This window comes from Bos grunniens, chromosome 22 (assembly GCF_055505025.1).
Source record: "Bos grunniens cultivar Pamir isolate PY7600 chromosome 22, Bosgru_T2T1.0, whole genome shotgun sequence".
Taxonomy (NCBI): Eukaryota; Metazoa; Chordata; class Mammalia; order Artiodactyla; family Bovidae; genus Bos; species Bos grunniens.
Window position 1 is genome coordinate 2,048,677 of NC_141186.1, and position 27,197 is coordinate 2,075,873.

Sequence of the window (27,197 nt, forward strand, 5' to 3'; positions counted from 1 at the left end):
AGGAAAGAATTTGAGAAGTGGTCTGTTGTGCTGAGGAAGAAGCTGGACAACAAATTTTCAGAACATCAATAAGAACATGAGCGGTGATTCACATCTGTCACTCGATCAAACAAACATGGGTGTTGGAAATTCCCCTGGAAAAAAATGCACACTCTATTGCTGCTGGCCTGAGCATTGTATGAGGAACCTTCCTGAGTAGCTGGAGGGCTTTAAGTTCATGTGACCTCCTGGAACGTTTGCCACTAGAGGATCCTAATCGCTCACCTCTTTTCATACCTTACATTAAGAGAGGCAACTGCAGTTGTTGAGGTAGTGTTTTCACTACATTTCCCCTTACTCACACTGGTGAGTATATTTACCATTATATTTCTGAAAGACTGGGCAAATATTACTTATATATATATGACTATTTCTTTCTGGATTCCACATACATAATAAACTACTACTTACACATCACTTACACAATAGGAGGTTTCTTCCTATTGGACTTCCTTATGTAACATGATTTACATAATTTATATATTTCCAAATACAGCTTTCCTAGGAACATGGGAAGCCTTTCTTGATATTTTGCACAGCCATATATATATGTATATATCACATTGGGTACGCTGACTTCCTGAAACACAGGTTTTTCCCATGAGGTACCAGATAAGTATACTCTTATCCACAAGTTTGCCTAGGCAAACTTCTCTCCTCCACTCAGCTAGTTCCTTCATAACTGTCTTCGAAATCTTTAATCCTGTGTTCTATTTTCCTTTGAAGTTTTCTTATTTATTTATTCATTTTATCTTATGATCATAGAGGAGGTTTCAGGTAAAAATAAACCCAATTATTTATACTCAATGCTTATAGAAAAGTGACTCCAGCATTGTATCTGGACTCTTTAAGGGGTACTTATAAATCACATTACTGATTTCAATGTTGTTTCATGGCCATTCTCATGAAATAAGGTAATTTATGAGGTTGGTTTCTGAATTACCTATCCATGAAAAGAATTTCAATCATTATCTTCTTATATAGCAAACTCACATCAGAAAAACTCATAGGATAAATCATTATGGAACAAGAACATGTACAATTTATTATAAATGATAGGATATAGGTTGCACATCCATGCATAAATGAAAGGAACATGCATAATGAAAAGTTAGTAATAAGGTAGCTGTGTTCAGCCTACTGAAACAAAACCAAAGTGGGATCGTCTCATTTTATAAAGAAGGAGAAACTTAAATGGACTTGCCCATTAAAAAGTTTAGAAAAAGACAAGCATATTTGAATTCATTTTTGTGAGAAATATAGTCAGTCAGTTCAGTCGCTCAATCCTGTCCGACTCTTTGCGACCCCACGGACTGCAGCACGCCAGGCCTCCCTGTCCACCACCAACTACTGGAGTTTACTCAAACTCATGTCCATTGAGTCAGTGATGCCATCCAACCATCTCATCCTCTGTCGTCCCCTTCTCCTCCTGCCTTCAATCTTGCCTAGCATCAGGATCTTTTCCAATGAGTCAGCTCTTCGTATCAGGTGGCCAAAGTATTGGAAGTTTCAGCTTCAACATCAGGCCTTCCAATGAACACCCAGGACTGATCTCCTTTAGGATGGACTGATTGGATCTCCTTGCAGTCCAAGGGACTCTCAAGAGTCTTCTCCAACACCACAGTTCAAAAGCATCAATTCTTTGGTGCTCAGCTTTGTTTATAGTCCAACTCTCACATCCATACATGACTACTGGAAAAATCATAACCTTGACAGGACGGACCTTTGTAGGCAAAGTGATATCTCTGCTTTTTAATATGCTATCTAGGTTGGTCATAACTTTCCTTCCAAGGAGTTAAGTGTCTTTTAATTTCATGGCTGCAGTCACCATCTGCAGTGATTTTGGAGCCCAAGAAAATAAAGTCTGCCACTGTTTCCCCATCTATTTGCCATGGGACCAGATACCATGATCTTCGTTTTCTGAATGTTGAGCTTTAAGCCAAACTTTTCACTCTCCTCTTTCACTTTGATCAAGAAGCTCTTTAGTTCTTCTTCATTTTCTGCCATAAGGGTGGTGTCATCTGCATATCTGAGGTTATTAATATTTCTCCCGGCAATTTGGATTCCAGCTTGTGCTTCATCCAGCCCAGCATTTCTCATGATGTACTCTGCATAAAAGTTAAATAAGCAGGGTGACAATATACAGCCTTGACGTACTCCTTTCCCGATTTGGAACCATTCTGCTGTTCCATGTCCAGTTCTAACTGTTGCTTCCTGACCTGCATACAGGTTTGTCAAGAGGCAGGTCAGGTGGCCTGGTATTCCCATCTCTTTAAGAATTTTCCACAGTTTTTTTTGTGATCCACACAGTCAAAGGCTTTGGCATAGTCAATAAAGCAGAAGTAGATGTTTTTCTGGAAGTCTCATTTTTTTTATAATCCAAAGGATGTTGGCAATTTGATCTCTGGTTCCTCTGCCTTTTGTAAATCCAGCTTGACCTACCAGAAGTTCACGGTCACGTACTGTTGAAGCCGGGCTTGGAGAATTTTGAGCATTACTTTACTAGTGTGTGAGATGACTGTGCACACATTATGAAGCTTTACGAGCGTTTATTTTGTGCCAGGGACTGTTCCAAACTCTTTCATCGTTGTTTGACTTACTCTTCACATCGTCTGGTTATTTCTCATCCTAGTTTAGAGCCAGGTGGCCCATAGCAGAGCTGGTAATTGATGGACGCAGGGGAGATCTTAAGAGTTCCAATCTAGAGCCCAGCCTTAACCCCCATGCTGCTCCCTGAACAATTCAATCTCATCTTAATATAGTTTCAAGCCCCATGGGCATGTCCATTCGTGCGGTGATTAAACCTTCCAAAACCTGATTCAAAACAAAAACGTGACAGGAAAGGCAGACGTATTCTCTAGAGACATTTTAAATATTAAGCAGGAGACAAAAGTATTCCTCTGAACTTTTATCAGAATACTCAATGAGCTTCCCATCTTTCTCTTTCTCTTCTTTCTTAAAATAAAATCTTAATGTTTCGGCCTCCCCTGAATACAACTGACAGTCACATAGACGATTAAGAGGCCTGGGACACCAGGGGCTCTGGAGGACAGGGGCAGCACTCCCACCTGGGTGGCGCCGCCCATGCTGTGCTCCTGAGGTGAGACGGACACAAGGCCCGCAAGGCGCTCACGCCTGCATCAGGCTCGTGGCTGACGTGGTAGAGTCCAAGTTTGTAGGACTTCAAATCCCCTACTGGTGTTTCTGAACACCCCTTTCACTATCATAATGTGAATCCACAGGTTATATAAATCACGTTCCAAAGTAAAATAGTATAATGTCATAACTAACATAAGGAACAAACAAAAGTACCTTAAATAGATATTGAAATAAATATTCAGAATCAACAAGAACACACACAAAAAAACAATTCCCCAAATTTCTAAAATGCCCCTAGACCACTGGTCTAGGAAAAGAACAAAAACAGTAAGAGAGTATTTTTAAACACAGACACACACTCTTGAGTGGAGGCAGGAAAACGCTCTTACAGCAGACAGCACACGGAGAGCACAACTAGAAGAAAAGGCACAACTCACGCTGAGCTTTGAAAGAACAGCAGAGAAACAGGAAGGAAGGTTTTCCAAACAATAGGAGTGTTTCCATGAAAAGCACAGTTAGTGATGTGAAGGTCACAGAACTGATGCTGGAGAGATCAGACCTGCCTTAAGGAGCCAGAGTAAACAAAACTGAGTGGGCAACTCACCGTTTTCTTTGTTCTCCCCACCCTCAATGCCCACAAAATCTCAGGGCTCTGTAGCTGGGATAATACATTGACAAAAAATATTTCTTCCCTCAAGTAAATGTAAACAGAACTTTCAAATGAAGCTTCCAAAACCTTAAGCACTTTTTTCCATCTCACTCCCAAAGGTTATCAGATTCACTGTGGGAAATCGGAAACCTTACAGCAAGTCCAGAAAACACAGGAAGAAGTGCTCCATATGTGCCTAGTGGAAGACAGACCAAACCCCGTCATTGGCTATTACTAAAAAAAAATCCATAATAAAATTAATCACTAAAAACAAAAAAGAAAAGCACGCCTGAGATATGCTCATTACCCATCATGCAATGTGATGCGTGTTTATTACACTCCACATTGTAAGATTCTCACTCTAAACAGATGTGTCTTAAAATAGGGACTATACTGGACCAGCCTATCTTAAAGGGCTTTAATTTCATTATTTCTTAACTATCACAAAATCATGGTGAAACACACACTGTTTTGTTTCATTTTCTTCTCTCACTGTTTCCTCTTTTCTGTCTCCTGCTTACTAAAGCACAGGAAAATCAGGAGGCAGCAAACAGAAATTACTTGCTTTTTCCCCATCCCCTCTCGTGTAGGGGGGGCTCTTCTAATACCAAAGTAAAGACAATATTCAACGACTGATTCAGTAGACTTTTATTGCTCTTTCAACTTCAATAACATCTCCAAAAAATAGTTTTCTTCTAATCTTATGAAACAGATTTGAAAAGCAAGATTATTCACATTCTAGACTGGTAGATACTTGTACTTCATATAGATTAAAAATATCAGTTCTACATTTTAAATGTTTAATTTACTTTGGATTTTATTATAATAGAAAATATCATTGTATTGATAATTATAAAAGTCATAAAAATTTGAACTGTACTGTTCTTATTATACCAAGCTATCAAATACTGTATAAATGAACAATAAATTCAATTTCTATTTATTTAAACGGAGTAAACACTGGAAGATAAACCCCCCCAAAACAAAACAAAAAATACCTTTTAATATGAAAGTAACAAAAGGAAAACCACAACAATCAATCAATGCACAAAAATCTGATTAAAAAAACAGCAATTACTCTAAGTCAACTGCAGAAGTCAATCTATGCTAATTAAATTAAAAAATTATCTTTAGATGATTCCATTTCCAACTATTGACACTTACATTACTTTTTTTTTTTTACATTACTTTTTAAAGTTAGAAAAGTACCAACTTTACATTAAAATTGCCAAGTTCTGAATTATGAACACTATTTAAAATTTCGAATGTCCTTAAAGTCTTTAACTTTCTAAAAAAATAAATAGTTGTTGGACTAAACCAAAAAACAGTTCACATAGTTCTATTGAATATGATAACAATGATGTGATCTACATAAATAAATTTAAAACATTAAATTATTTAATTTAAACATTTTTGAATCACAATGTTATATCAATGGCTTATACATCCGAAATCTGAGCACTTTAAAACAGGATTCACATGTTATACTGTTGAGCACATTTACATAACTGTTGTACATGATACAATCCTTTAAAAACGGCAAGCTCTGGTGTCATACCTCTGTTTCAGAAACCACTTTTCTTTTTACAGAATTCTGAACCTACTTTTTGCAAAAGGAAAAGGTTAGAAAGCTATTACATATATACATAAACTTTGGGTATATGGAAGAAACAGAAATGGTTTTTTAAATGGATAGAAAAGTTAGTAATTTTGAGTGGTAAAGAAATCTGCTTTATAAATACATGCATTAGCACATAAAAAATTGTCCTACACATTTTATAGACTTGGCAAATATGAACAATGATATGCCACAGCTTTTTAAAACAAATTGAGAGATTTATGATTGACCACATCATTCACACAGGCACACTCACACAGACAACAGCCATTAGACAGATCACGCACCTCACTTTGTGTATCTAATATTAGAGAATATAGAGCATCATTCTTTTATCACAAGGAAGTAACTAGAGTTCATTGTCTTCCCCAAAGCTGCAATATTAGAGTGAAATAGTATTCAAAAGAAACTAAATTTCAGATGGTCAACATGAGGATGTTATTAGTCTCTGTAAACAGATGTCTATAATAAATAAAACCGGTGGAAGAAAGAGTGTCCTGAGCAGCCCCACAGCCCAGGTACTCAGCAGCTCTGAGCTCTATCCTGGAGACCAAGGCATCTGAGGAAGTGCAGGGCTGTTTCTATGACTTTATTTTATAAATGGAATATGCACAGGTTTATTAATACTTTTGCACCTTGAGGTAAATCAGTACATAGCAATCACTACTGCTCATCTATACACGTTTAAGGCAACATTTAAAAATCAATATAAGTATAAATAAAAGTTTTCACTATCTTTCAAAGAATGCTATCCATGATGGTTATTTTCCAAAAACGGTGGGAAAATATCATAGCCACATAAAACAAGCTATTACTTAAACATGAATTAGCTTTGCTTTTCAATGGAGTAGTCATATCGGATCATTTGGTAAGTCAAGTAGTCAAAAGAAAGCAGAAACTATTTTACAATTAAAACAGTAAAAACATGGAGTGCAAAGCATTCTGTAAGTCATGGTTTTTCTGGCACTGGATAGCCAGTTTTCATAATTAAATAAAATCACATAAACACTATGATCCCAAGGAGGTTTCAGTTTAAATTTTAAAATATACTTCCTGTAAAATAAGCACACTTTGTTAACCCTGTGACGTCCAGACCCAAGGAAATGATGTGAGGAAATCATCTTGTTCAGGTTAATCAGGGCAGTTTACAAAATTGTAGCAGCAAATACTGGGGTCTTTGGAAAGGATTATGCTGCTATGAACAAAAAGGACTCACTTCACTGGAAGCTCGTAACAGTAACAAGCACCATGGGTACCACTCTCTCACCAAGTACCACAGCATCTCTCTTCTTCAGGCAGCGCCAAAAGATGCCAGCTACACTTTCTAAAGAAAATTACATTTTCAGCCTCCCATGAGGCAGAAGGTGAATCCGTTATTTTAACTAGAATTGGGTAACATGGTCTTAGATGTGGAAATTTCATGTTAAGTAGTTTGGAATGGATTGCTAGAATTGCTAAAACATCAGCTTTGGGCATCGCTCATGATCTTCTATAAGATCAACTCTTCATACTTTTGTACTTTGATTAGAACTGATTAAAGAGAGCACTGGGATTTCATTGAAATTTTCATCCTTACATTCACGTTATCATTTTCAGTGGCTTCTCAATACTCGTTTGGTTTTTAGAAATCATCCTTTTGCCAAATCAGTTTCACAACCCCATTCATCCAGTCCTACAGGCTTAACAAGAACGATATTTATTTATTTCATATGGAGCTAAAAAGTATATAAAAGATGACTAAAAAGATTTGCTAGAAGTTAAAAAGACAGCTCAGAAAACCAAAATCTAAATAAAACACACAAACACAAACTAGGAAGAATGTCATCAATCTGAGCTATACACATAGTAAGTCTAAATTTCTTTTAAAATACAAATATGGCAGTGCTTTATATCAAAGATGTAAAATCTATCAACTGCTTTTAGATAATAAACCATAAACGCAAGTGAGCACCAACTGTCTACATTAAATTTACTCTATATGTGTCATCTTTTCAAATGTTTATATAACATTTAAGCATCATATCAATTAAAATAAATTAAATATCTTAAAATGAAACCACAGATAACAATCTATTAAACATTACCTATACAACAGAAAGAACAACGTAAAGAGAAAACAAAAGGTAATTCTTAAGAAAGTAATACTGATCGTTAACCCACTTAAGAGAATTCTGACTCCTGATTAATTATACTTACAGAAAAATAATCAAGAACTTGAACCTGATACAAACTAACCACATTTTACATAAAAGACATCAAAAGTAGAGAACAGAGTGGGCATATGGGGCTCTAAAAGGGTATTAGGATATAGAAAAAAATTCTATAAAGGCAACAAAGTTTAACTAGTTTAAACTGGTATTTTATAGCTTTTAAAATTCATTAACTAATGACTGGTACCAGGGTTAAATTATAAAATCACTTGCAATTTTACTTGTTTATCAGAATGGAAACCTAGATGTGGGCATTCTAAGGTTTAAAATACATTTCAAAAATATAAAGGTCAAAACGGTAGGTCTTCTCTAGAAGGTTTCCACTGTTGTAGCCCTGCAGCAGAAGGTTCCCGGGAACCGTGATGGGCGCGTACGGGGCGAGGGACGCAGCGGCATCCGCGCCCCAGCACAGGCAGAGCGCCCTGCTCTCCCCTCAGCGCACTAGCAGAAGGGAAGTCATATGGCAACATTTCTAGCAACTCAAGGAAAAAATTTAAAAATATGGACAAAACACATATCACTTAAGGTTGGTATGAACTGCCACTGATTTAAATAGATTTAAAGATTATTTTTTTTTAAGAACAGATTTAAAGAAAAGTAGACTGAATGCATTTTCCCACATTCTTCTACTGCAGATCAGAAAAAAAACTTCCAACAGAAAAATAAATATTTGATTAGTAAGAACCATGTACCTCACTTCCAAGAGACCATTTCATTATAAACACAGTCTCCATGGTGCTCCTAACAAACTTCAGACACTACTTCAAAAAAAAAAAACCCAAAAACCCAGTAGTCACGCATAAGGGGCATGACATACAATATTGTTATATATAGCAACACAAAACACACACATTATATATACACACACATATATGTATATGTATCTAATCTATCTGTATATATAATTCTTCTTGGTTCAAATCTATAATGAAGTTTCAGCATCCAGGTATTTCTTTCTTGGTTCATCTTCAAAATTTATTTTCACACTTACAGGTTTTTCAGGGCTATTTAAAACAAAGAATGAGAATAAGTAATTTTGAAATGGTCAAATATTACATTCACACATGGCCAACAGTAAATATCCATAATACCTTTGAGATGGCTATTCATACTATAAACATACCAGCTGCCATTACTATCTTACTGCTTTCTTTTCATATCAGTAAACTTTGATGCCCAAAGGCAAATATTAAAAAGTCTTAGCTTTTTAATATATATTTTTGCCACTGAAATTCACATTTTCTTATAACTCAAAATTGGTTAGGGTATGAAGACTACGCCTGACTTAATAGCTTTACTTTATATATGAACAGTTGTAACACTTGACTTTTACTGACAAACATATAATCAAATTTAAATAATTTAAACAACTATTTAAATATTTAATATTTTAAAAATTATTTAACCTTTGTCAGTATAAATAAACATCAGATAATTTCCTGCAAAATGGAACAAATTTCCAAACCTTATCTCCCCAAAGTTCACAAATACAAGATTCTACATTTTCAGTTAATATCAAAAACAATGATTCTGTGTACATGAATTTAACTGATTAATTATAATAAGAATATCTGGGCTTTGAACATTTTTCAAAATATAGAAACATGCTATGGTTTGCTGCCTTCTCCAGACAAAACTGAAGAAGACACCTCAAACATTCTTCTGTTGAACAACATAACAAAACATTCTCTTTCCTCCTAAGCTATTTTGAATTGAGGGGCAACCTGAATGAAAGGCACAAGTACTTACAAAAGACAAAATAATATTAGTCTAAGGTCTTTATACTAACATTGTGGGCCAGGGGTGCTGACAGGAGTTGAAAATTACTAAAAATTACTAAAAGAGTATCTAGTGAAATTTGGGCTGCATGAAATAATCCAAAATGACAAAAAGTTTAACTTTAAAACTTTTGAGATCATATATATAAGTGAAGGAAACAGTCTAGCTTAGAGAATTAAAACTCAAGAAATGATGGGAGAAAAGCAAAAAAAAAAAATCTGGTAACAAAGATTAAGCAGAAGCAAAGTTCTAAAGGAGGCAGGGAAAGATGGAGAAAAACCTGTGACTGCTTGCCGGGAAGTTTTAATCTGACATCCAAGCTGCAAATACAGTCTAATAAAGCATATATGTCTAATACAGTGTCTGGAACAAAGTATACACAAAATAAGTTTCTGTTGACTCTGAAAGACTGAGTATTCTACAGGATAATACCTAATTTCTCCAGAGACATGAGGGGTTAAAGTACTAATGATTATCAAGTCAGAATTCCTGAAGTTTAGGTCTTAAAGTGAGGGAGAAAGAAAGAAAAAAAGAGTTATTACATAACAAGAAACATAAGGGGTTATGAAACAGTTGTGTAATACATGGTTCATTATAAAACTAAATGGCCTTTACAATCATGGATTAAATTTCTTACAAGTATCTCCTAGGAAAATGTTTACCTCATCAGAAGATAGAGTAGGCTGAAACAAAACAGAACAAGGTATATTTCTGGGGGGACCATCAGAGCATAACTGAGGCAGCATTCTATTTTAGTATTCAACCCTTAGTAATTTTTTTTCTTTATGTGGTTTCTGATCTTTTATATATTTATTCCATATGTATATATTTATTTTTATTACAATATAATGCCAATTCTTTTTTTTGAAGTAGGCAACTATAAACTTAGAAGAAAAAAAAAAAAAATCAGTACCCGTATCTGCTCCAGGACACAGTAAAATGATGGACAGATGAAGAAGGAAAGAGGAAGAAAAAAATGTTGGTTTTGTTAAGTAAGGAGAATATAAATTACGTAAATTGAGTTAAATTGAATGGTTTCCTAAATAGCTATCCATAAGTAAACTAGAAGTCGCTACAGTTAGAAAATGCATAAATTGTCACAGCTACCTCGTGTTAGGTCTGGTTACTTTGGCATTCTCAGTGTTCATGGACAGTGCCTTCCACTGTGCAGTTTTGGCCATTTCATCTGATATGTTAACAACTGAGGGATCAACACTGAAGAACAAACACACTTTCTGGTTAGTATTCAGTACTTGCAAAAGCATTAATACTGTCATTCTTATTATCTACATAATATTTGCTTTCATCAACTTAAAATGGAGAAAACTCTTTGCCATGCACTTAAACCAAGGTCCAGCAAGATATCAGTACTTTGAGTTCTATTATAAAGGTCTCATAGGGAACTGCATCTTTCCTTATAATCAAAACTAGGAATGAGACTAATTAACTTGGCAATGATACTCAAAGGTGATTATCTTGGCTATAAGTATACTATTAAAATAACGCGAAAGAATATATTAATGTGCTTTTAAATATAAAAAGTGATACAGCATCAAGTCAATTAGAAAACTTTTATAATCTGCACAAATTCCAGTTGCAGCAAACAACTATCCGAAGTACATAAAGAAAAGTAACAACTAGGACTTAAAACATTTTTTTCAAAGTTTTTACAAATCATTAAAAAGAATTCTGGGAAATGGGATGCTTTAAAATTAGAAATTAAAATACTTCAACAGATAAAATACCAAAAAGGTTTGTCAGTACCACTTTTAGCTGGTTATTACAATATCAGTAATATGGTAGCCTCAAAGTGTTACTATTACTATATAAAATTTATCAAAATCCAAAGAACAAAATACTTCCTTTCATTGTAAGAAACAAATGTAATTATATTGTGTCTCTATGAAATACTGCAAAAATTACCTCAAGGCCCCAAGTCCAGTAATGAAGACATCCATAAGTATCTTGGGGCTTAAGGTTGTCAGTCCCAAGTAACAAGAAAGTACTAGGAAGTTAATAGAAACACACTTGCAAGTCCTTTTTCTTCACCCAAATAAAAATATTTCATGCAAACAAACAACGAATACAAATGTCAAAACAGATGTTAAATTACACTGTGGTGGCAGCCAGGTTATAAAGGGCTATAGAACAGGCCTTTGTTCACACGTTAAGTCTGCACATCATTGATGATGGAAGACTGCAGAAATGAGTGACAGAATCTCTGGAAAGTCTCCAAGGCTGCTTTACCAAGTTTTTACAAGCGCACACATCTGGACACCCAGATTCACCATGGCAGTACCTGAAACCCGGTCTACCCCAAGAAAATGTTTCTTTGCTCAGTTGCCAACTTCCAATAATTGAAAAGAGAAATTCCTGAAACACTTTCTAGGTTCTAAATGTTTCTTCCCTACTTTCCCATTAGTAGAAATTGAGACTCCCTCTCTGAAGAAAGTAGACACTTTGTTTACCTCCAAAGTAAGAACTAGATAGAAAAAATTTTGTCTACATTCAATAAATTATTTTCATATTTTGTAGACTTTACAGTTTCCAAATGCTTTCCTATGTTGCTAAGTTATCTTACTTCATTTTTATGGCATATAATCCAAATCTTGGAGAAGGGAATGGCTACCCACTCAAAGTATTTGTGCCTGGAGAATTCCACTGTAACCCAGCGGGCTACAGTCCACGAGGTTGCAGAGTCGGACATGACTAAGTGACTAACACACACACACACAAACAAATCCAAAGCAGGCAGACTTAAAGTTCTGGCAGACAAACAGGTCAGCCAATTCCTGGCATTCTGGATGTTCAAGTTTTAAGCAAAATGGCATTAATCATGGCTCATGTCATGATTAGACAAAGTAAATATATGTATGTATACCCATTCTTTTTGTTAACTATCAGAAAGTATAAGTATGGACTCCACTTATATTTGTCAAGGTCCATGTGTGATCACAGTAAGGAAAAGCTAATGTAGGTCCTACAGAAATTAAGTGGCCAACATCTCAGCAAACTGCTGAGTCACCAGTAACTACCATGGCAGTTCCTATACTCTTTTTGTACCTCCCTGGAGGCTCATACGCTGAAGAATCTGCCTCCGATGCAGGAGACCTGAATTTTATCCCCGGGTTGGGAAGATCCCCTGGAGAAGGGAAAGGCAACTCACTCAAGTATTCTTACCTGGAGAATTCCATAGACAGAGGAGCCTGGTGGGCTACAGTCCATCGGGTTGCAAACAGTCAAATATGACTAAGCAACTAAGACTTTCACTTGCACCCTCTTTTTAGCACAAAGTCAATACATTGATTCATTTAATAAACATTTACAGAATCTAGAGAAGCAGAGCACTATACATGGATATATCAAAATGTCTATACTTGGCATTTAAGATATATACAAATTTGAGGGAAAATCATGAAAGGATACCCATGATAAAAATTAATAGTAAAAAGTATTAGAGAAAAATTAATTGTGAATTCATTTTCAAAACTAATCAACACATAGAGTCCAAATGTGACCTCTGTAAAAACTATAAAGTTAAAAATGAAAAAAGGTTGAAGCAAGATAATTAGATATTAACAATATTTTCCATTAACTGGTCAAGGAAGGAACCTATATACCTTCTAAAACTGAATTTTGTACTATATATGGCTATTTGTAAACAGAATAAATATACAGATGAATCAGATGTGTAAATAAATCATAGTTCCAAACTCATTCTATGAGGCCACCATCACCCTAATACCAAAACCTGGCAAAGATGCCACAAAAAAAGAAAACTACATAGAGGCCAATATCACTGATGAACATAGATGCAAAAATCCTTAACAAAATTCTAGCAATCAGAATCCAACAACACATTAAAAAGATCATATCATGAACAAGTGGGCTTTATCCCAGGGATGCAAGGATTCTTCAATATCTGCAAATCAATCAATGTAATATACCACATTAACAAACTGAAAAATAAAAGCCATATGATTATCTCAATAGATGCAGAGAAAGCCTTTGACAAAATTCAACATCCATTTATGATAAAAACTCTCCAGAAAGCAGGAATAGAAGGAACATACCTCAACACAATAAAAGCTATATATGACAAACCCACAGCAAACATTATCTTCAGTGGTAAAAAACTGAAAGCATTTCTCCTAAAGTCAGGAACAAACAAGTGTGCCCACTTTCACCACTACTATTCAACATAGTTTTGGAAGTTTTGGCCACAGCAATCAGAGCAGAAAAAGAAATAAATTTGTAATCCAAATTGGAAAAGAAGAAGTAAAACTCTCACTGTTTGCAGATGACATGATCCTCTACATAGAAAACCTTAAAGACTCCACCAGAAAATTACTAGAGCTAATCAATGAATATAGTAAAGTTGCAGGATATAAAATCAACACACAGAAATCCCTTGCATTCCTATAGACTAATAATGAGAAAACAGAAAGAGAAATTAAGGAAACAATTTCATTCACCATTGCAACAAAAAGAATAATACTTAGGAATATATCTACCTAAAGAAACAAAAGACCTATATATAGAAAACTATAAAACACTGGTGAAAGAAATCAAAGAGGACACTAATAGATGGAGAAATGTACTGTGTTCATGGATTGGAAGAATCAATATAGTGAAAATGAGTATACTACCCAAAGCAATCTATAGATTCAATGCAATCCCTATAAAGCTACCAAAGGTATTTTTCTCAGAGCTAGAACAAATAATTTCACAATTTGTATGGAAATACAAAAAACACTGAATAGCCAAAGCAATCTTGAGAAAGAAGAATGGAACTGGAGGAATCAACCTGCCTGACTTCAGGCTCTACTACAAAGCCACAGTCATCAAGACAGTATGGTACTGGCACAAAGACAGAAATACAGATCAGTGGAACAAAATGGAAAGCCCAGAGATAAATCCACTCACCTATGGACACCTTATCTTTGACAAAGGAGGCAAGAATATACAATGGAGAAAAGACAATCTCTTTAACAAGTGGTGCTGGGAAAACTGGTCAACCACTTGTAAAAGAATGAAACTAGAACACTTTCTAACATCATACACAAAAATAAATAAACTCAAAATGGATTAAAGATCTAAACGTAAGACCAAAAACTATAAAACTCCTAGAGGAGAACATAGGCAAATCACAGCAGGATCCTCTATGACGCACCTCCCAGAATATTGGAAACAAAAGCAAAAATAAACAAATGGGACCTAATTGAAATTAAAAGCTTCTGCACAACAAAGGAAACTATAAGCAAGGTGAAAAGACAGCCTTCAGAATGGGAGAAAATAATAGCAAATGAAGCAACTGACAAAGAATTAATCTCAAAAATATACAAGCAACTCCCGCAGCTCAATTCCTGAAAAATAAACGACCCAATCAAAAAATGGGCCAAAGAACTAAACAGACATTTCTCCAAAGAAGACATACAGATGGCTAACAAACACATGAAAAGATGCTCAGCATCACTCATTATCAGATCAGATCAGATCAGATCAGCCGCTCAGTCGTGTCCGACTCTTTGCGACCCCATGAATTGCAGCACGCCAGGCCTCCCTGTGCATCACCAACTCCCGGAGTTCACTCAGACTCACGTCCATCGAGTCAGTGATGCCATCCAGCCTTCTCCTCCTGCCCCCAATCCCTCCCAGCATCAGTCTTTTCCAATGAGTCAACTCTTTGCATGAGGTGGCCAAAGTACTGGAGTTTCAGCTTTAGCATCATTCCTTCCAAAGAAATCCCAGGGCTGATCTCCTTCAGAATGGACTGGTTGGACCTCCTTGCAGTCCAAAGGACTCTCAAGAGTCTTCTCCAACACCACAGTTCAAAAGCATCAATTCTTCACAAATCAAAACCACAATGAGGTACCATTTCACGCCAGTCAGAATGGCTGCTATCCAAAAGTCTACACGCAATAAATGCTGGAGAGGGAGAAAAGGGAACCCTCTTACACTGTTGGTGGGAATGCAAACTAGTACAGCCACTATGGAGAACAGTATGGAGATTACTTAAAAGACTGGAAATAGAACTGCTATACGACCCAGCAATCCCACTGCTGGGCATACACACTAAGGAAACCAGAATTCAAAGAGACACGTGTATCCCAATGTTCATCGCAGCACTGTTAATAATAACTAGGACATGGAAGCAACCAAGATGTCTATCAGCAAATGAATAGATAAGAAAGCTGTGGTACATATACACAATGGAGTATTATCCAGCCATTAAAAAGAATACATTTGAATCAGTTCTAATGAGGTGGATGAAACTGGAGCCTATTATACAGAGTGAAGTAAGCCAGAAAGAAAAACACTAATACAGTATAATAACGCATATATATGGAATGTAGAAAGATGGTAACGATAACCCTGTATGCGAGACAGCAAGAGAGACAAAGATGTATAGAACAGTCTTTTGGACTCTGTGGGAGAGGGAGAGGGTGGGATCATTTGGGAGAATGGCATTGAAACATATATAATATCATATGTGAAATGAATCGCCAGTCCAGGTTCGATGCAGGATACAGGATGCTTGGGGCTGGTGCACTGGGATGACCCAGAGGGATGGTATGGGAAGGGAGGTGGGAGGGGGGTTCAGGATGGGGAACACGTGTACACCCGTGGTGGATACATGTTGATGTATGGCAAAACCAATACAATATTGTAAAGTAATTAGCCTCCAATTAAAATAAATAAATTTATATTAAAAAAATAAAAAAAATCATAGAAGTTTTTAAAGCTAAAAAAAAGGCTTACATTTCCCAACCTATATATTTAGTTTGTAGATTTTAATACAAATTGCCAAAATCATGTATGATAAACGTTAATTTTTCCCTAGTATGAGCCCTCACTGGCAATGGGCAGATGATACCTTTGAAAACTGAAGGAGAGTTCCAGGGCCTCTAAACACTGTCACCTGTGGGAAGGTCGTCCACAAGCGTTATTTTCTAGCACACACCAACCTCCGTCATAATGAGGGCAAGGGAAAAAAATAAAGTTGTACTACTGAGAGCATGGGAGTATCCTAAGACTGGGTTTAAACTTCACTGAAACAGAAGGAGTGAGAACGACAGGACAATCTGTGTTGGACGTGGAAGCCAAGGTCTCTCCCTGCCCGCTGCATTCTGCTGCTGTCAGCAGGAGGGGAAGGAGTGAGCAACTTCCTCTTCCACCTGCAGGAAGCCCTCCTTCAGCCTACACGTCAGGTGCAGTGTTTGTCATTGTTTAAAAAATAGGCATCATGACTTTAGAGACACACCGCATGGCTCATTTATCCAACTGTCGTGTAAATGAAGCACATTTTAAAATGCAAAGCTGCATCTCACCTGTATTTTAGCGCCTTTACTGGAATCTGCAGGAGGCTTCCCCCTTCAAATGGAAGGTGCACAGTGTCTTCACCAGCTTGGAGCATTCGTTCAGCTTCCTTGAAAAGAACAGACGGGTAGAGGTAACTTTTCGCAGAATATTTCCAGGACCAATTAATATATCAACATCTTAAAGAATCAGACAACCAAACTGACAATATTTATTTAACTTGCCATGACTGAAAATTTCATTATTATGAACACATACTTGTAACACAAGGTGAAAACAATCACTTGTAAAGATTAATTTTTAAGGGTTATACCTTCCAGCTCTGGGAGTTAATCATTAGTACTATTTAAATATCAATTTAGCTACATGAATTTTATTTTTAAAATTTACTACTATTAGCATTACTTTTGGCGACTCCACATAGCACAAGGGATCCTAGTTCTCTGACTATTCAAAGTGCAGAGTCCTAACCATTGGACTGCCAGGAAAATCTCCATAAATTTTATTATCAACTATTACACAGGTACACAATGAGAGGGGGGCTTCCCAGGTGGCACAAGTGGTAAAGAATCTGCCTGCCAAGGCAGGAGACACAAGAGATGCGGGTTCAATCCCTGGGTTGGAAAGATCCCCTGGAGAAGGAACTGGTAACCCACTCCAGTATTCTTGCCTAGAAAATTCCATGGACGGGGAGCCTGGCCAGGTATAGTCCATGGGGCTGCAAAGAGTCAGGCATGTCTGAGCACGTACACACCATGTACAATGAGCAACAAAATCTTGTGAAATCTCATGGCTCTCATTACAATACAATATAAGCAAAAACCTCACTTGGATAAGGTGGGGGTTTCTCAGTCTCAGCAACACTGACATTTAGAGCCAAACAACTGCTTGTCCTGGGAGCCAGTCCTGTCTATGGAGGATGTACAACAGGCCATACGTTGCCAGTAGCAGCCCCTTTTCTGACCATCCCCTCAAGTTGAGAACACCTAAGCTAAGAAACATGAACCCAAATCATGACACAACCCTAATGAGGATGGAGAGGGGGCAGTACAGGAGACACGGAGAGAGCACTTGTCTTATGAAAAGAAATCCCACAACTTGGGGGTGACCATGTACCTGGTTTTAACAAAAACAATGTAAGATTAAAAACCAATAAAGCCTAAATTTCTCAGCACTCCCTGCAGCTCAGTGTGATGCCAGTGGAACCTCCTGGATGCCATTTCTGGGCAGCACGGTCGGACTGCTGCCGCCTCCCACCGTCTCTGACTCCGCTGCCAACGCAGCCCACGCTCAGCAGCCACTCTGACCCATCACAGGATGCTGAGGATGCAAAGTCTACGCCGCGCTGGGAGAAACTAACAGAGTTCCTGACAACTGTGGAACCACCACACAAGGTCACTTAACTTTCAAGATTCCCTTTATAGGACAAAAAGAAAAAACTCTTGTGTTTAAGGCAGCTCTGCTTTTGTTTTGTGATATGCAAATGACCTTATTCTAAGTGATATAGGAAGTAATGAGCAAGCAATTTTACCTAAGTATTTTATAAATAAATTATATCCTATTTGAAAAATCATCAAAAGCTTATGTTTACATATATATATACAGCCTTGAAGGAAACAAAATTCTTAAAAATTTTGGAGATTCAATTTAACTGTTTCACAATTAATATCCTCATTAAAAAGTCACAATTTTTATTTAAAAGTAAACATAAAACCAGTAATTTGCCATAAATCAGCACTGAAAAATCAAACCATGAAAAAATGCCAACAAGTTTCTAAAAGCATTTGTCTGCAACTTTAATAAATGCTTTTTCATAAATATTATGCAACACAAGTTATAAATTGTGCTCATTTCTCTCAAAAATTAGGGGAAAAAAAACCCAGCAATTTTGAGATCTATTTAAATAGGACCACAACTTTTAAAAATGTATTATCTTATCTTTGATTTTCAAACAATATTCTGACTGGGAAAATGAACTGAGGCACTGAAATTAACAGAATCATCTATGCTACATAACTCAAGTGTGCCCTTTATAACTGGTTGCAGTACTGAGCTGGTTGTTAAAAAATTCAAATTCAGTATAGAGTATTCATGTAAATCTCAGTATACAAATCAACTAAGGGTACATAATATTGAATATAAAAACTAAAATTTTACTACATTTTCTATAAAAAGATATCTACTTAATGCCACTTTTGTCCTTATATATGCCAGATTATTAAAATGCTGTTAAAATTAAAATGAATGCTAAAATGTACTCATGTACATTTGAGGTTATGTTAGATGGAAGACTGTGATGTAGAATTATTTTGTGTTATCTGGTAAATTCTTACGGCTATTGATTTATATACATATCATATGTAATTTTTCTAAAGTATCTCTGTGTAAGGGCCGAGGGCCAGTTGGTAAAATGGGTAAGAGCCTGTGTTTAGGACAGTCTACTTACTAATCTCTCTCTCTCTCTGTTTCCTTATTTGTAAACTGGAAAAAACAAAAGTATGCACACTTTTTAAAGTAATGCTCAAAATTCTCCAAGCCAGGCTTCAACGATACGTGAAACATGAACTTCCAGATGTTCAAACTGGATTTAGAAAAGGCAGAGGAACCAGAGATCAAATTGCCAACATCTGCTAGATCAGAGAAAAAGCAAGGGAGGTCCAGAAAAACATCTATTTCTGCTTTATTGACTATGCCAAAGCCTTTGACTGCGTGGATCACAATAAACTGTGGAAAATTCTGAAAGAGACGGCAATACCAGACCACCTGACCTGCCTCTTGAGAAATCTGTATGCAGGTCAGGAAGCAACAGTTAGAATTGGACATGAAACAACAGACTGGTTCCAAATAGGAAAAGGAGTACGTCAAGGCTGTATATTGTCACCCCGCTTATTTAACTTATATGCAGAGTACATCATGAGAGATGCTGGGCTGGATGAAGCACAAGCTGGAATCCAAATTGCTGGGAGAAATACCAATAACCTCAGATATGCAGATGACACCACCCTTATGGCAGAAAGTAAAGAACTGCAGAGCTTATTGATGAAAAAGGAGAGTGAAAAAGTTGGCTTAAAGCTCAACATTCAGAAAATGAAGATCATAGCATCAGGTCCCATTACTTCATGGCAAATAGATCGGGAAACAGTGACAGACTTTATATTTTTGGGGGCTCCAAAAACACTGCAGATGGTGACTACAGCCATGAAATTAAAAGATGCTTGGTCCTTGGAAGAAAAGCTATGACCAACCTAGACAGCATATTAAAAAGCAAAGACATTACTTTGCCAACAAAGGTCCATCTAGTCAAAGCTATAATTTTTCCAATAGTCATGTATGGATGTGAGAGTTGGACTATAAAGAAAGCTGAGCACTAAAGAATTGATGCTTTTGAACTGTGGTGTTGGACAAGACTCTTGAGAGTCCCTTGGACTGCAAGGAGATCCAATCAGTCCACCCTAAAAGAAACCAGTCCTGAATATTCACTAGAAGGACTGAGGCTGAAGCTGAAACTCCAACACTTTGGCCAGTTGACACGAAGAGCTGACTCATTTGAAAAGACCTTGATGCTGGGAGGGATTGAAGGCAGGAAGAGAATGGGACGACAGAGGACGAGATGGTTAGATGGCATCACTGACTCAATGGACACGTTGCTGCTGCTGCTGCTAAGTCGCTTCAGTCATGTCCAACTCTGCGACCCCATAGGCAGCCCACCAGGCTCCCCTGTCCCTGGGATTCTCCAGGCAAGAACACCGGAGCGGGTTGCCATTTCCTTCTCCAATGCATGAAAGTGAAGTTGCTCAGTCGTGTCCAACTCTGTGCGACCCTGTGGACTGCAGCCCACCAGGCTCCTCTACCCAGGGGGATTTCCCGGGCGAGAGTACTGGAGAGGGTTGCCACTGCCTTCTCCACAATGGATATGAGTTTGAGTAAACTCTGGGAGTTGGTGACGGACAGGGGGGCCTGGCGTACTGCAGTCCACGGGGTTGCAAAGAGTCGGACATAATCGAGCGACTGAACTGAATTGAACACTTTTTAATAATAAGGTTCTTAGTAGGACTGAAAGAGTTGATTCCCACTGAAGTGACTATAATAGTGTTTACTACTTGGTATAAAATATTAAACAGTCAGTTAATAGTGTACATTTGAAATTTTTTTTTTTACCTCTTTCTCTTTTTTCTTTTTGTCGTCTTCTTTCTTTTTCTTACTTTCTGGCATGAGATCATCAAGCCAACTAAGCTCTCTCTTTGTGAAACACAGATCCATGAGTTTGCGAACAAAGACTAATGCAAGAACCTTTAAAAAAGTAAGTGAAAGAATATTCAGTAATATCTAAAAATATATAAATTATATCACCTGGAGAAAAAGTGTTTATCAAATCATACATAAAAAAGCACTTCATATAGCTTATTTTAAAATTACTTTATATATCATCTTATTTCAAAGAAACCTGGTCACCTATTTATCTTTTTCAACTTTCTGCTCAAAGATATAAGGAAAATGATGTTTTTAGCCTTTTCCTATACAAGTCCCTTGAATTCTGTGTAAAATTATAAAGCAGATTAAGCATAATGATTATCTTTACAAATAAGATTATTACTTTTTATGATGACTTTACATAAGTAGATATAATATTTAAAATCTCTTCAACAAGGCATTAGAGAACCCACTTTCCAGCATTAGATTTTACTCTACAAATTATGTTTGTGAAAAAGACACAATATTCTTTACTTTGCTTTTCTTTGCTGCTAAGAGCTTCCCCAGTGGCTCAGCTGGTAAAGAACCTGCCTGCCAATACAGGAGCCACAGGAGATGCAGGTTCGACCCCCGGGTTGGGAAGATCCCCTGAAGAAGGAAATGACAACTCACTCTAGTATTCTTGCATGGAAAATCCCATGGCAGAGGAGCCTGGTGGGCTTAAAGGTTGAAGATGTTTTCAAATGTTCATTGGGAATTTGATTTTCTCTTTTTTTTACTTTTAAACAATTGTTATTTTATATTTGAGTAGAGTTGATTTACAATGTTGTATTATTTTCCAGTGTACAGCAAAGTGATTCAGTTATACATATACATGAATCTATTATTTTTCGGATTCTTCTCCCATATAGAATACTGAGTTATTCCCTGTACTATACAATAGGACCTTGCTGTTTCTCTATTTTATATACAGTAATGTATATATGTTAATCCCAAACTCCTAATTTATCCCTCCCCACCACCTTTCCCGTTTAGTAACGGTAAATTTGTTTTCTATGCTTGTGAGTCTGTTTCTGGTTTGTAAATAAGTTTCTTTGTATCTTTTTTTTTTTAATTTTTATTATTTTTTTTTAGATTCCACAAATAAGTGATATCCTATGATATTTGACTCTCTCTGACTTACTTCACTTAGTATGATAATGTCTAGGTCCATCCATGTTTTTGCAAATGGCACTATTTTGTTCTTTTTATGGCTGAATAATATTCCATTGTATACACGCACCACATCTTCTTCTCCATTTCTCTGTCAATGGCCATTTAGGTTGTTTCCATGTCTTGGCTACTGTGAACAGTGCTGTTATGAACATAGGGGTGGCATGTACCTTTCTGAATTACAGCTTTTGTCTGGATATACGCCCAGGAGCGGGGCTGCTGGCTCCTACAGCAGCGCTGGTTTTTTAAGGAATCTCCGTAGTGCTCTCCGTAGTGGTTGCCTCAGTTTACATTCCCATCAACATTGCAGGGAGGTGCACTTCTCACCACATCCTCTCCAGCACTCTTTGAAAATGTATTTATTTTTGGCCGTGCGGGGTCTCTGTTGCTGTGCGTGGGTTTTCTCTAGTTGTGGTGCTTGGGCTTCTTGCTGTAGTGACTTCTCTTGTTGAGAAACATGAGCTCCAGGGTGCGAGGGCTTCAGAAGTTGTGGCGCACGAGTTTCAGCTGCTCTGCAACATGCGGCATCTTCCCAGACCACAGATTGAACCCACGTGCCCTGCACCGGCAGGTGAATTTTTTTTAAACCACTAGACCACCAGGGAAGTCCGCCAGCATTTATTGTTTGTAGACTTCTTGATGAAGGCCATTCTAACCAGTGTGAGGAGGTACCTCACTGTAGTTTTGATTTGCATTTCTCTAATAATTAGCTTCCCAGATGGCGCAGTGGTAAGGAATCCATCTGCCAATGCAAAAGACGCCATGTTCAATCCCTGGGTAGGGAAGATCTCCTGGAACAGGAAATGGCAACCCACTCCCGTATTTTTGCTGGAAAAATTCAATGGACAGAGGACCCTGCAGGCTATAGTCCACAGGGTCACAAAGAGTCGACACAAGTGAGGACCAGCGCGATAACTGGCGATGCTAAGCGTCTTTTCACGTGCTTTTTGGCCATCGGTGACGTGTCTTCTTTGGAGAAATGTCTATTTAGATCCGGGTTCTTTGCTTCTTTGATATTGAGTTGCATGAACTGTTTGGGTACTCTGGAGGTTAACCCCTTGACAGTCACATCATTTCCTGATATTTTCTCCCATTCTGTGGGTTGTCTTTTTTGCTCTGTTTATGGTCTCCTTCACTGTTAAAAAGTCTGTAAGTTTGATTAGGTCTCATTTGTTCATTTGTTTTTATTTTCATTACTCTAGGAAGTGGATCTAAATAGACATTGCTGCAATTTATGTCAAAGAGCATTCTGCCTAGTTTTCCATCTTCTGTTCTTACTGTTTCTTACCTTTTGCCTTTTTTTCCAGTTGGTTTTCAACTGACGGCTGTTCATGAAATTCTAACAAGTTCTGTGTAGTAAACTCTCTGTTTTATATGTAACGAATATTTTCTCCCAGTTCATAATCTGATTTTACTAAGGACATACAAAACAAATATCATGTGGTCAAAAATATCATCTTTCTTTCACTGTTAGATTTCCCTACCTTCTTTGAAAAATTATCTTCAACCACTCAATTATATGAATAGTTTTCTAAATTTTTACTATAACTTGTTTTAAAATTTAAATCATGAACTGATTTACTATTTCTTTCGGAATTTGATATTACATAGCAACTTTATTTGGGCTTCCCTTGTGGCTCAGCTGATAAAGAATCTACCTGCAATGTGGGGGGGACCTGGGTTTAATCCCTGGGTTGGGAAGATCCCCTGGAGAAGGGAAAGGCTACCCACTCTAGTATTCTGACCTGGAGAATTCCATGGACTATACAGTCCATGGGGTCGCAGAGTTAGACATGACTGAGCAACTTTCACTCACTCACTCAGCAACTTTATTTAGCTCCCAGTATGTAGTCTAATCTTTTATTATTTTTCCATTTAAGTGAATTTACTGCCTTTAATGAAATATTCAGGTGGTAAATTCTCATATATTCTGATAAATTTCTGAAGTCATTAGTCCTGTTTTCAGATCTATTTGTCAATTCTTATGAGATTTCATACTGTGTTAGCCATGCTGACTTGATGGCAACTTGTAAATATTCAGTTATCAAAACACTATGGCATTAGCACAGAATCAAGGCCTTCAACCCTCAACCCAACCAGGAATTCTAATGACCTTTCTTGTGTTATTCTCTGATATTTATTGCAACTATATTTTCCTTTAGTATATAATTTACATATCTAAAAATATCATATATAGAGTTTGATGCTGCTGAAAACTACACATACTTTTGTAACCCACACCCCAATAGGACACAGAGTATTTCCACCACCCATGTTGTGGCTCTGGCATCTATTTTTCTCTATGAACTTTAAAATTACCCAGTTCTCACTGATACCACCCTTCTGCCCCAAAGACACAAATATACATGCAAATAAAATTAGTGAACTATATACTTAGAAGTGATATTTTAATAATACTAATAAGTACCCAAAACAAAGACTATGGTGTATGTTTCTATCTGTTCAGGTCTTAATTTTATGTCCTGCAATATTGTTAAGGGTCGACTTGTGTCCCTCTGGAAAACATTTAAGTACCAGCCCCTAGTACCTCATAATGAGACTTTATTTAGAAACAGGGTTGCTGCAGCTGTAATTAATTAAGAAGAGGTCACGCTGGAGAGAAAGGGCTCCTTGTGCAGCACTCTGCTGCTGCTAAGTAGCTTCAGTCATGTCCGACTCTGTGCGACCCCACAGACGGCAGCCCACCAGGCTTCCCCGTCCCTGGGATTCTCCAGGCAAGAACACTGGAGTGGGTTGCCATTTCCTTCTCCAATGCATGAAAGTGAAAAGTGAAAGTGAAGTTGCTCAGTTGTGTCCGACCCTCAGCGACCCCATGGACTGCAGCCCTCCAGGCTCCTCCATCCATGGGATTTTCCAGGCAAGAGTACTGGAGTGGCGTGCCACTGCTTTCTCTGTGTGCAGCACTCTAGCGCTGTGCTAAAATGGTCATATGCTGACACAGTGACCACACAGCACAAGCCATCAGAGACAGACCAGAGTTACACAACTGCAGGCCAAGGGGCACCAAAGGCTGTCTGCAGAGGCCAGGGGAAGGCAGAGACAGACCAGAGTTATACAACTGCAGGCCAAGGGGCACGAAAGGCTGTCTGCAGAGGCCAGGGAGAGGCAGAGGAGTGCCCTGCAGGCGTCGGGGGCAGCAGGGCCCTGGCCATACCTCGTTTCTGACTTCTGGCCTCCAGAACTGTGACACAAATTTCTGCTGCTTTAAGCCAATGAGTCTGTGATACTTTACCAGCTCTAAGAAACGAATACAAATATTACTATACTTTTTTCCTCTTTAAATAAGTATCTCCTTTTCAATTTATTAACTATTTTATAGTTTTTGGTCACTATTATGAATAAAATTTTTTTCATTTCCATTTTTAGCATTATTACTAAGATAGAGCCTGTATACTGGTTATCATGTTTTCTTGTATCCAGCTACCTTAACAAAATTCTTACTAATTCTATTAAGAGATTTTAGTCTTTTTTGAGTCATTTGGGCTAATACGTATACAAATAATGCTATCATGTCATTATACCGATTATTATATTACTCTTATCTTATACCATAGTCAGAACTTGCAGTTCATACCATTAACACTAGTAAACAGTGGGCTTCTCCCTCTATGTCAGGGGTAGGCAAACCACAAGACCCTGGGATAAATCCATTCCATCACCTATTTTGTATGGCTTATGAGCTAAGAATAGTTTTTACAGATGAGCATTTAGATCTAATCTGATGAGAGGAACAGTTACTTTTGACTAACTCCAATTAAGTGAGATATTGTTCCAAATGAAAAATTCCCTTCTTCTCATTGGCAGTCTTTCATTTAAAAAAAGCTGTACAACTGCGTTTTGAATTTTATCAGTAAAAACTGTGGAAATTTCTCTCCTGTTATATAAGTGACTATGTAATAGTCTAGAGACCTTCCAAGCTGACCCTTTACATAAAAAAGTTTATTAACTTCTACTCTAGATGCTCATATACTGGTATAGACTCATGTACTATTGTCTCAAAACCCCTCAAACCACAGCTGTGGTTATGCATTTTTTCTCTTTCTTAATCTTTTATATTTACTTATTATAAATGAGTTATCCATTATTGATTTTTACAAATAAAAACTTCAGTTCAATTCAGTTGCTCAGTCGTGTCCGACTCTTTGCAACCCCATGAATCGCAGCACACCAGGCCTCCCTGTCCATCACCATCTCCCGGAGTTCACTCAGACTCACATCCATCTAGTCAGTGATGCCCTCCAGCCATCTCATCCTCTGTCATCCCCTTCTCCTCCTGCCCCCAATCCCTCCCAGCATCAGAGTCTTTTCCAATGAGTCAACTCTTCTCATGAGGTGGCCAAAGTACTGGAGTTTCAGCTTTAGCATCATTCCTTCCAAAGAAATCCCAGGGCTGAACTCCTTCAGAATGGACTGGTTGGATCTCCTTGCAGTCCAAGGGACTCTCAAGAGTCTCCTCCAACACCACAGTTCAAAAGCATCAATTCTTCAGCGCTCAGATTTCTTCACAGTTCAACTCTCACATCCATACATGATGGCTGGAAAAACCGTGGCCTTGACTAGATGGACCTTGGTTGGCAAAGTAATGTCTCTGCTTTTGAATATGCTATCTAGGTTGATCATAACTTTCCTTCCAAGGAGTAAGCGTCTTTTAATTTCATGGCTGCAATCACCATCTGCAGTGATTTTGGAGCCCCCAAAAATAAAGCCTGACACTGTTTCCCCATTTATTTCCCATGAAGTGATGGGACCAGATGCCATGATCTTCGTTTTCTGAATGTTGAGCTTTAAGCCAACTTTTTCACTCTCCACTTTCACTTTCATCAGGAGGCTTTTTAGTTCCTCTTCATTTTCTGTCATAAGGGTGGTGTCATCTGCATATCTGAGGTTATTGATATTTCTCCTGGCAATCTTGATTCCAGCTTGTGCTTCTTCCAGCCCAGCGTTTCTCATGATGTACTCTGCATATACGTTAAATAAGCAGGGTGACAATATACAGCCTTGACGTACTCCTTTTCCTATTTGGAACCAGTCTGTTGTTCCATGTCCAGTTCTAACTGTT

The 27,197-nt window shown here is 37.5% G+C and overlaps 1 protein-coding gene across 16 annotated transcripts in view; it reads right to left on the reverse strand.

The window, feature by feature from the left end:
• Window positions 1-4,420: 4,420 nt before the first annotated feature.
• The window catches only part of SLC4A7 (solute carrier family 4 member 7), a 124,333-nt gene continuing 101,556 nt past the window's right edge, over window positions 4,421-27,197 (reverse strand). For 12 of the 16 annotated variants that reach the window (XM_086365547.1, XM_086365556.1, XM_086365558.1 and 9 more), the window contains 4 exons: window positions 20,873-21,004; window positions 16,726-16,823; window positions 10,502-10,609; window positions 4,421-8,619 (listed from right to left, as the gene is read on the reverse strand). In XM_086365547.1, coding sequence (XP_086221673.1) covers window positions 8,538-8,619; window positions 10,502-10,609; window positions 16,726-16,823; window positions 20,873-21,004 — 420 coding nt within the window. In that variant the 3' untranslated portion in view covers window positions 4,421-8,537. The remainder of the gene's footprint in view (window positions 8,620-10,501; window positions 10,610-16,725; window positions 16,824-20,872; window positions 21,005-27,197) is intronic. The other 4 variants (XM_086365551.1, XM_086365559.1, XM_086365553.1 and 1 more) reach the window with 1 other exon arrangement.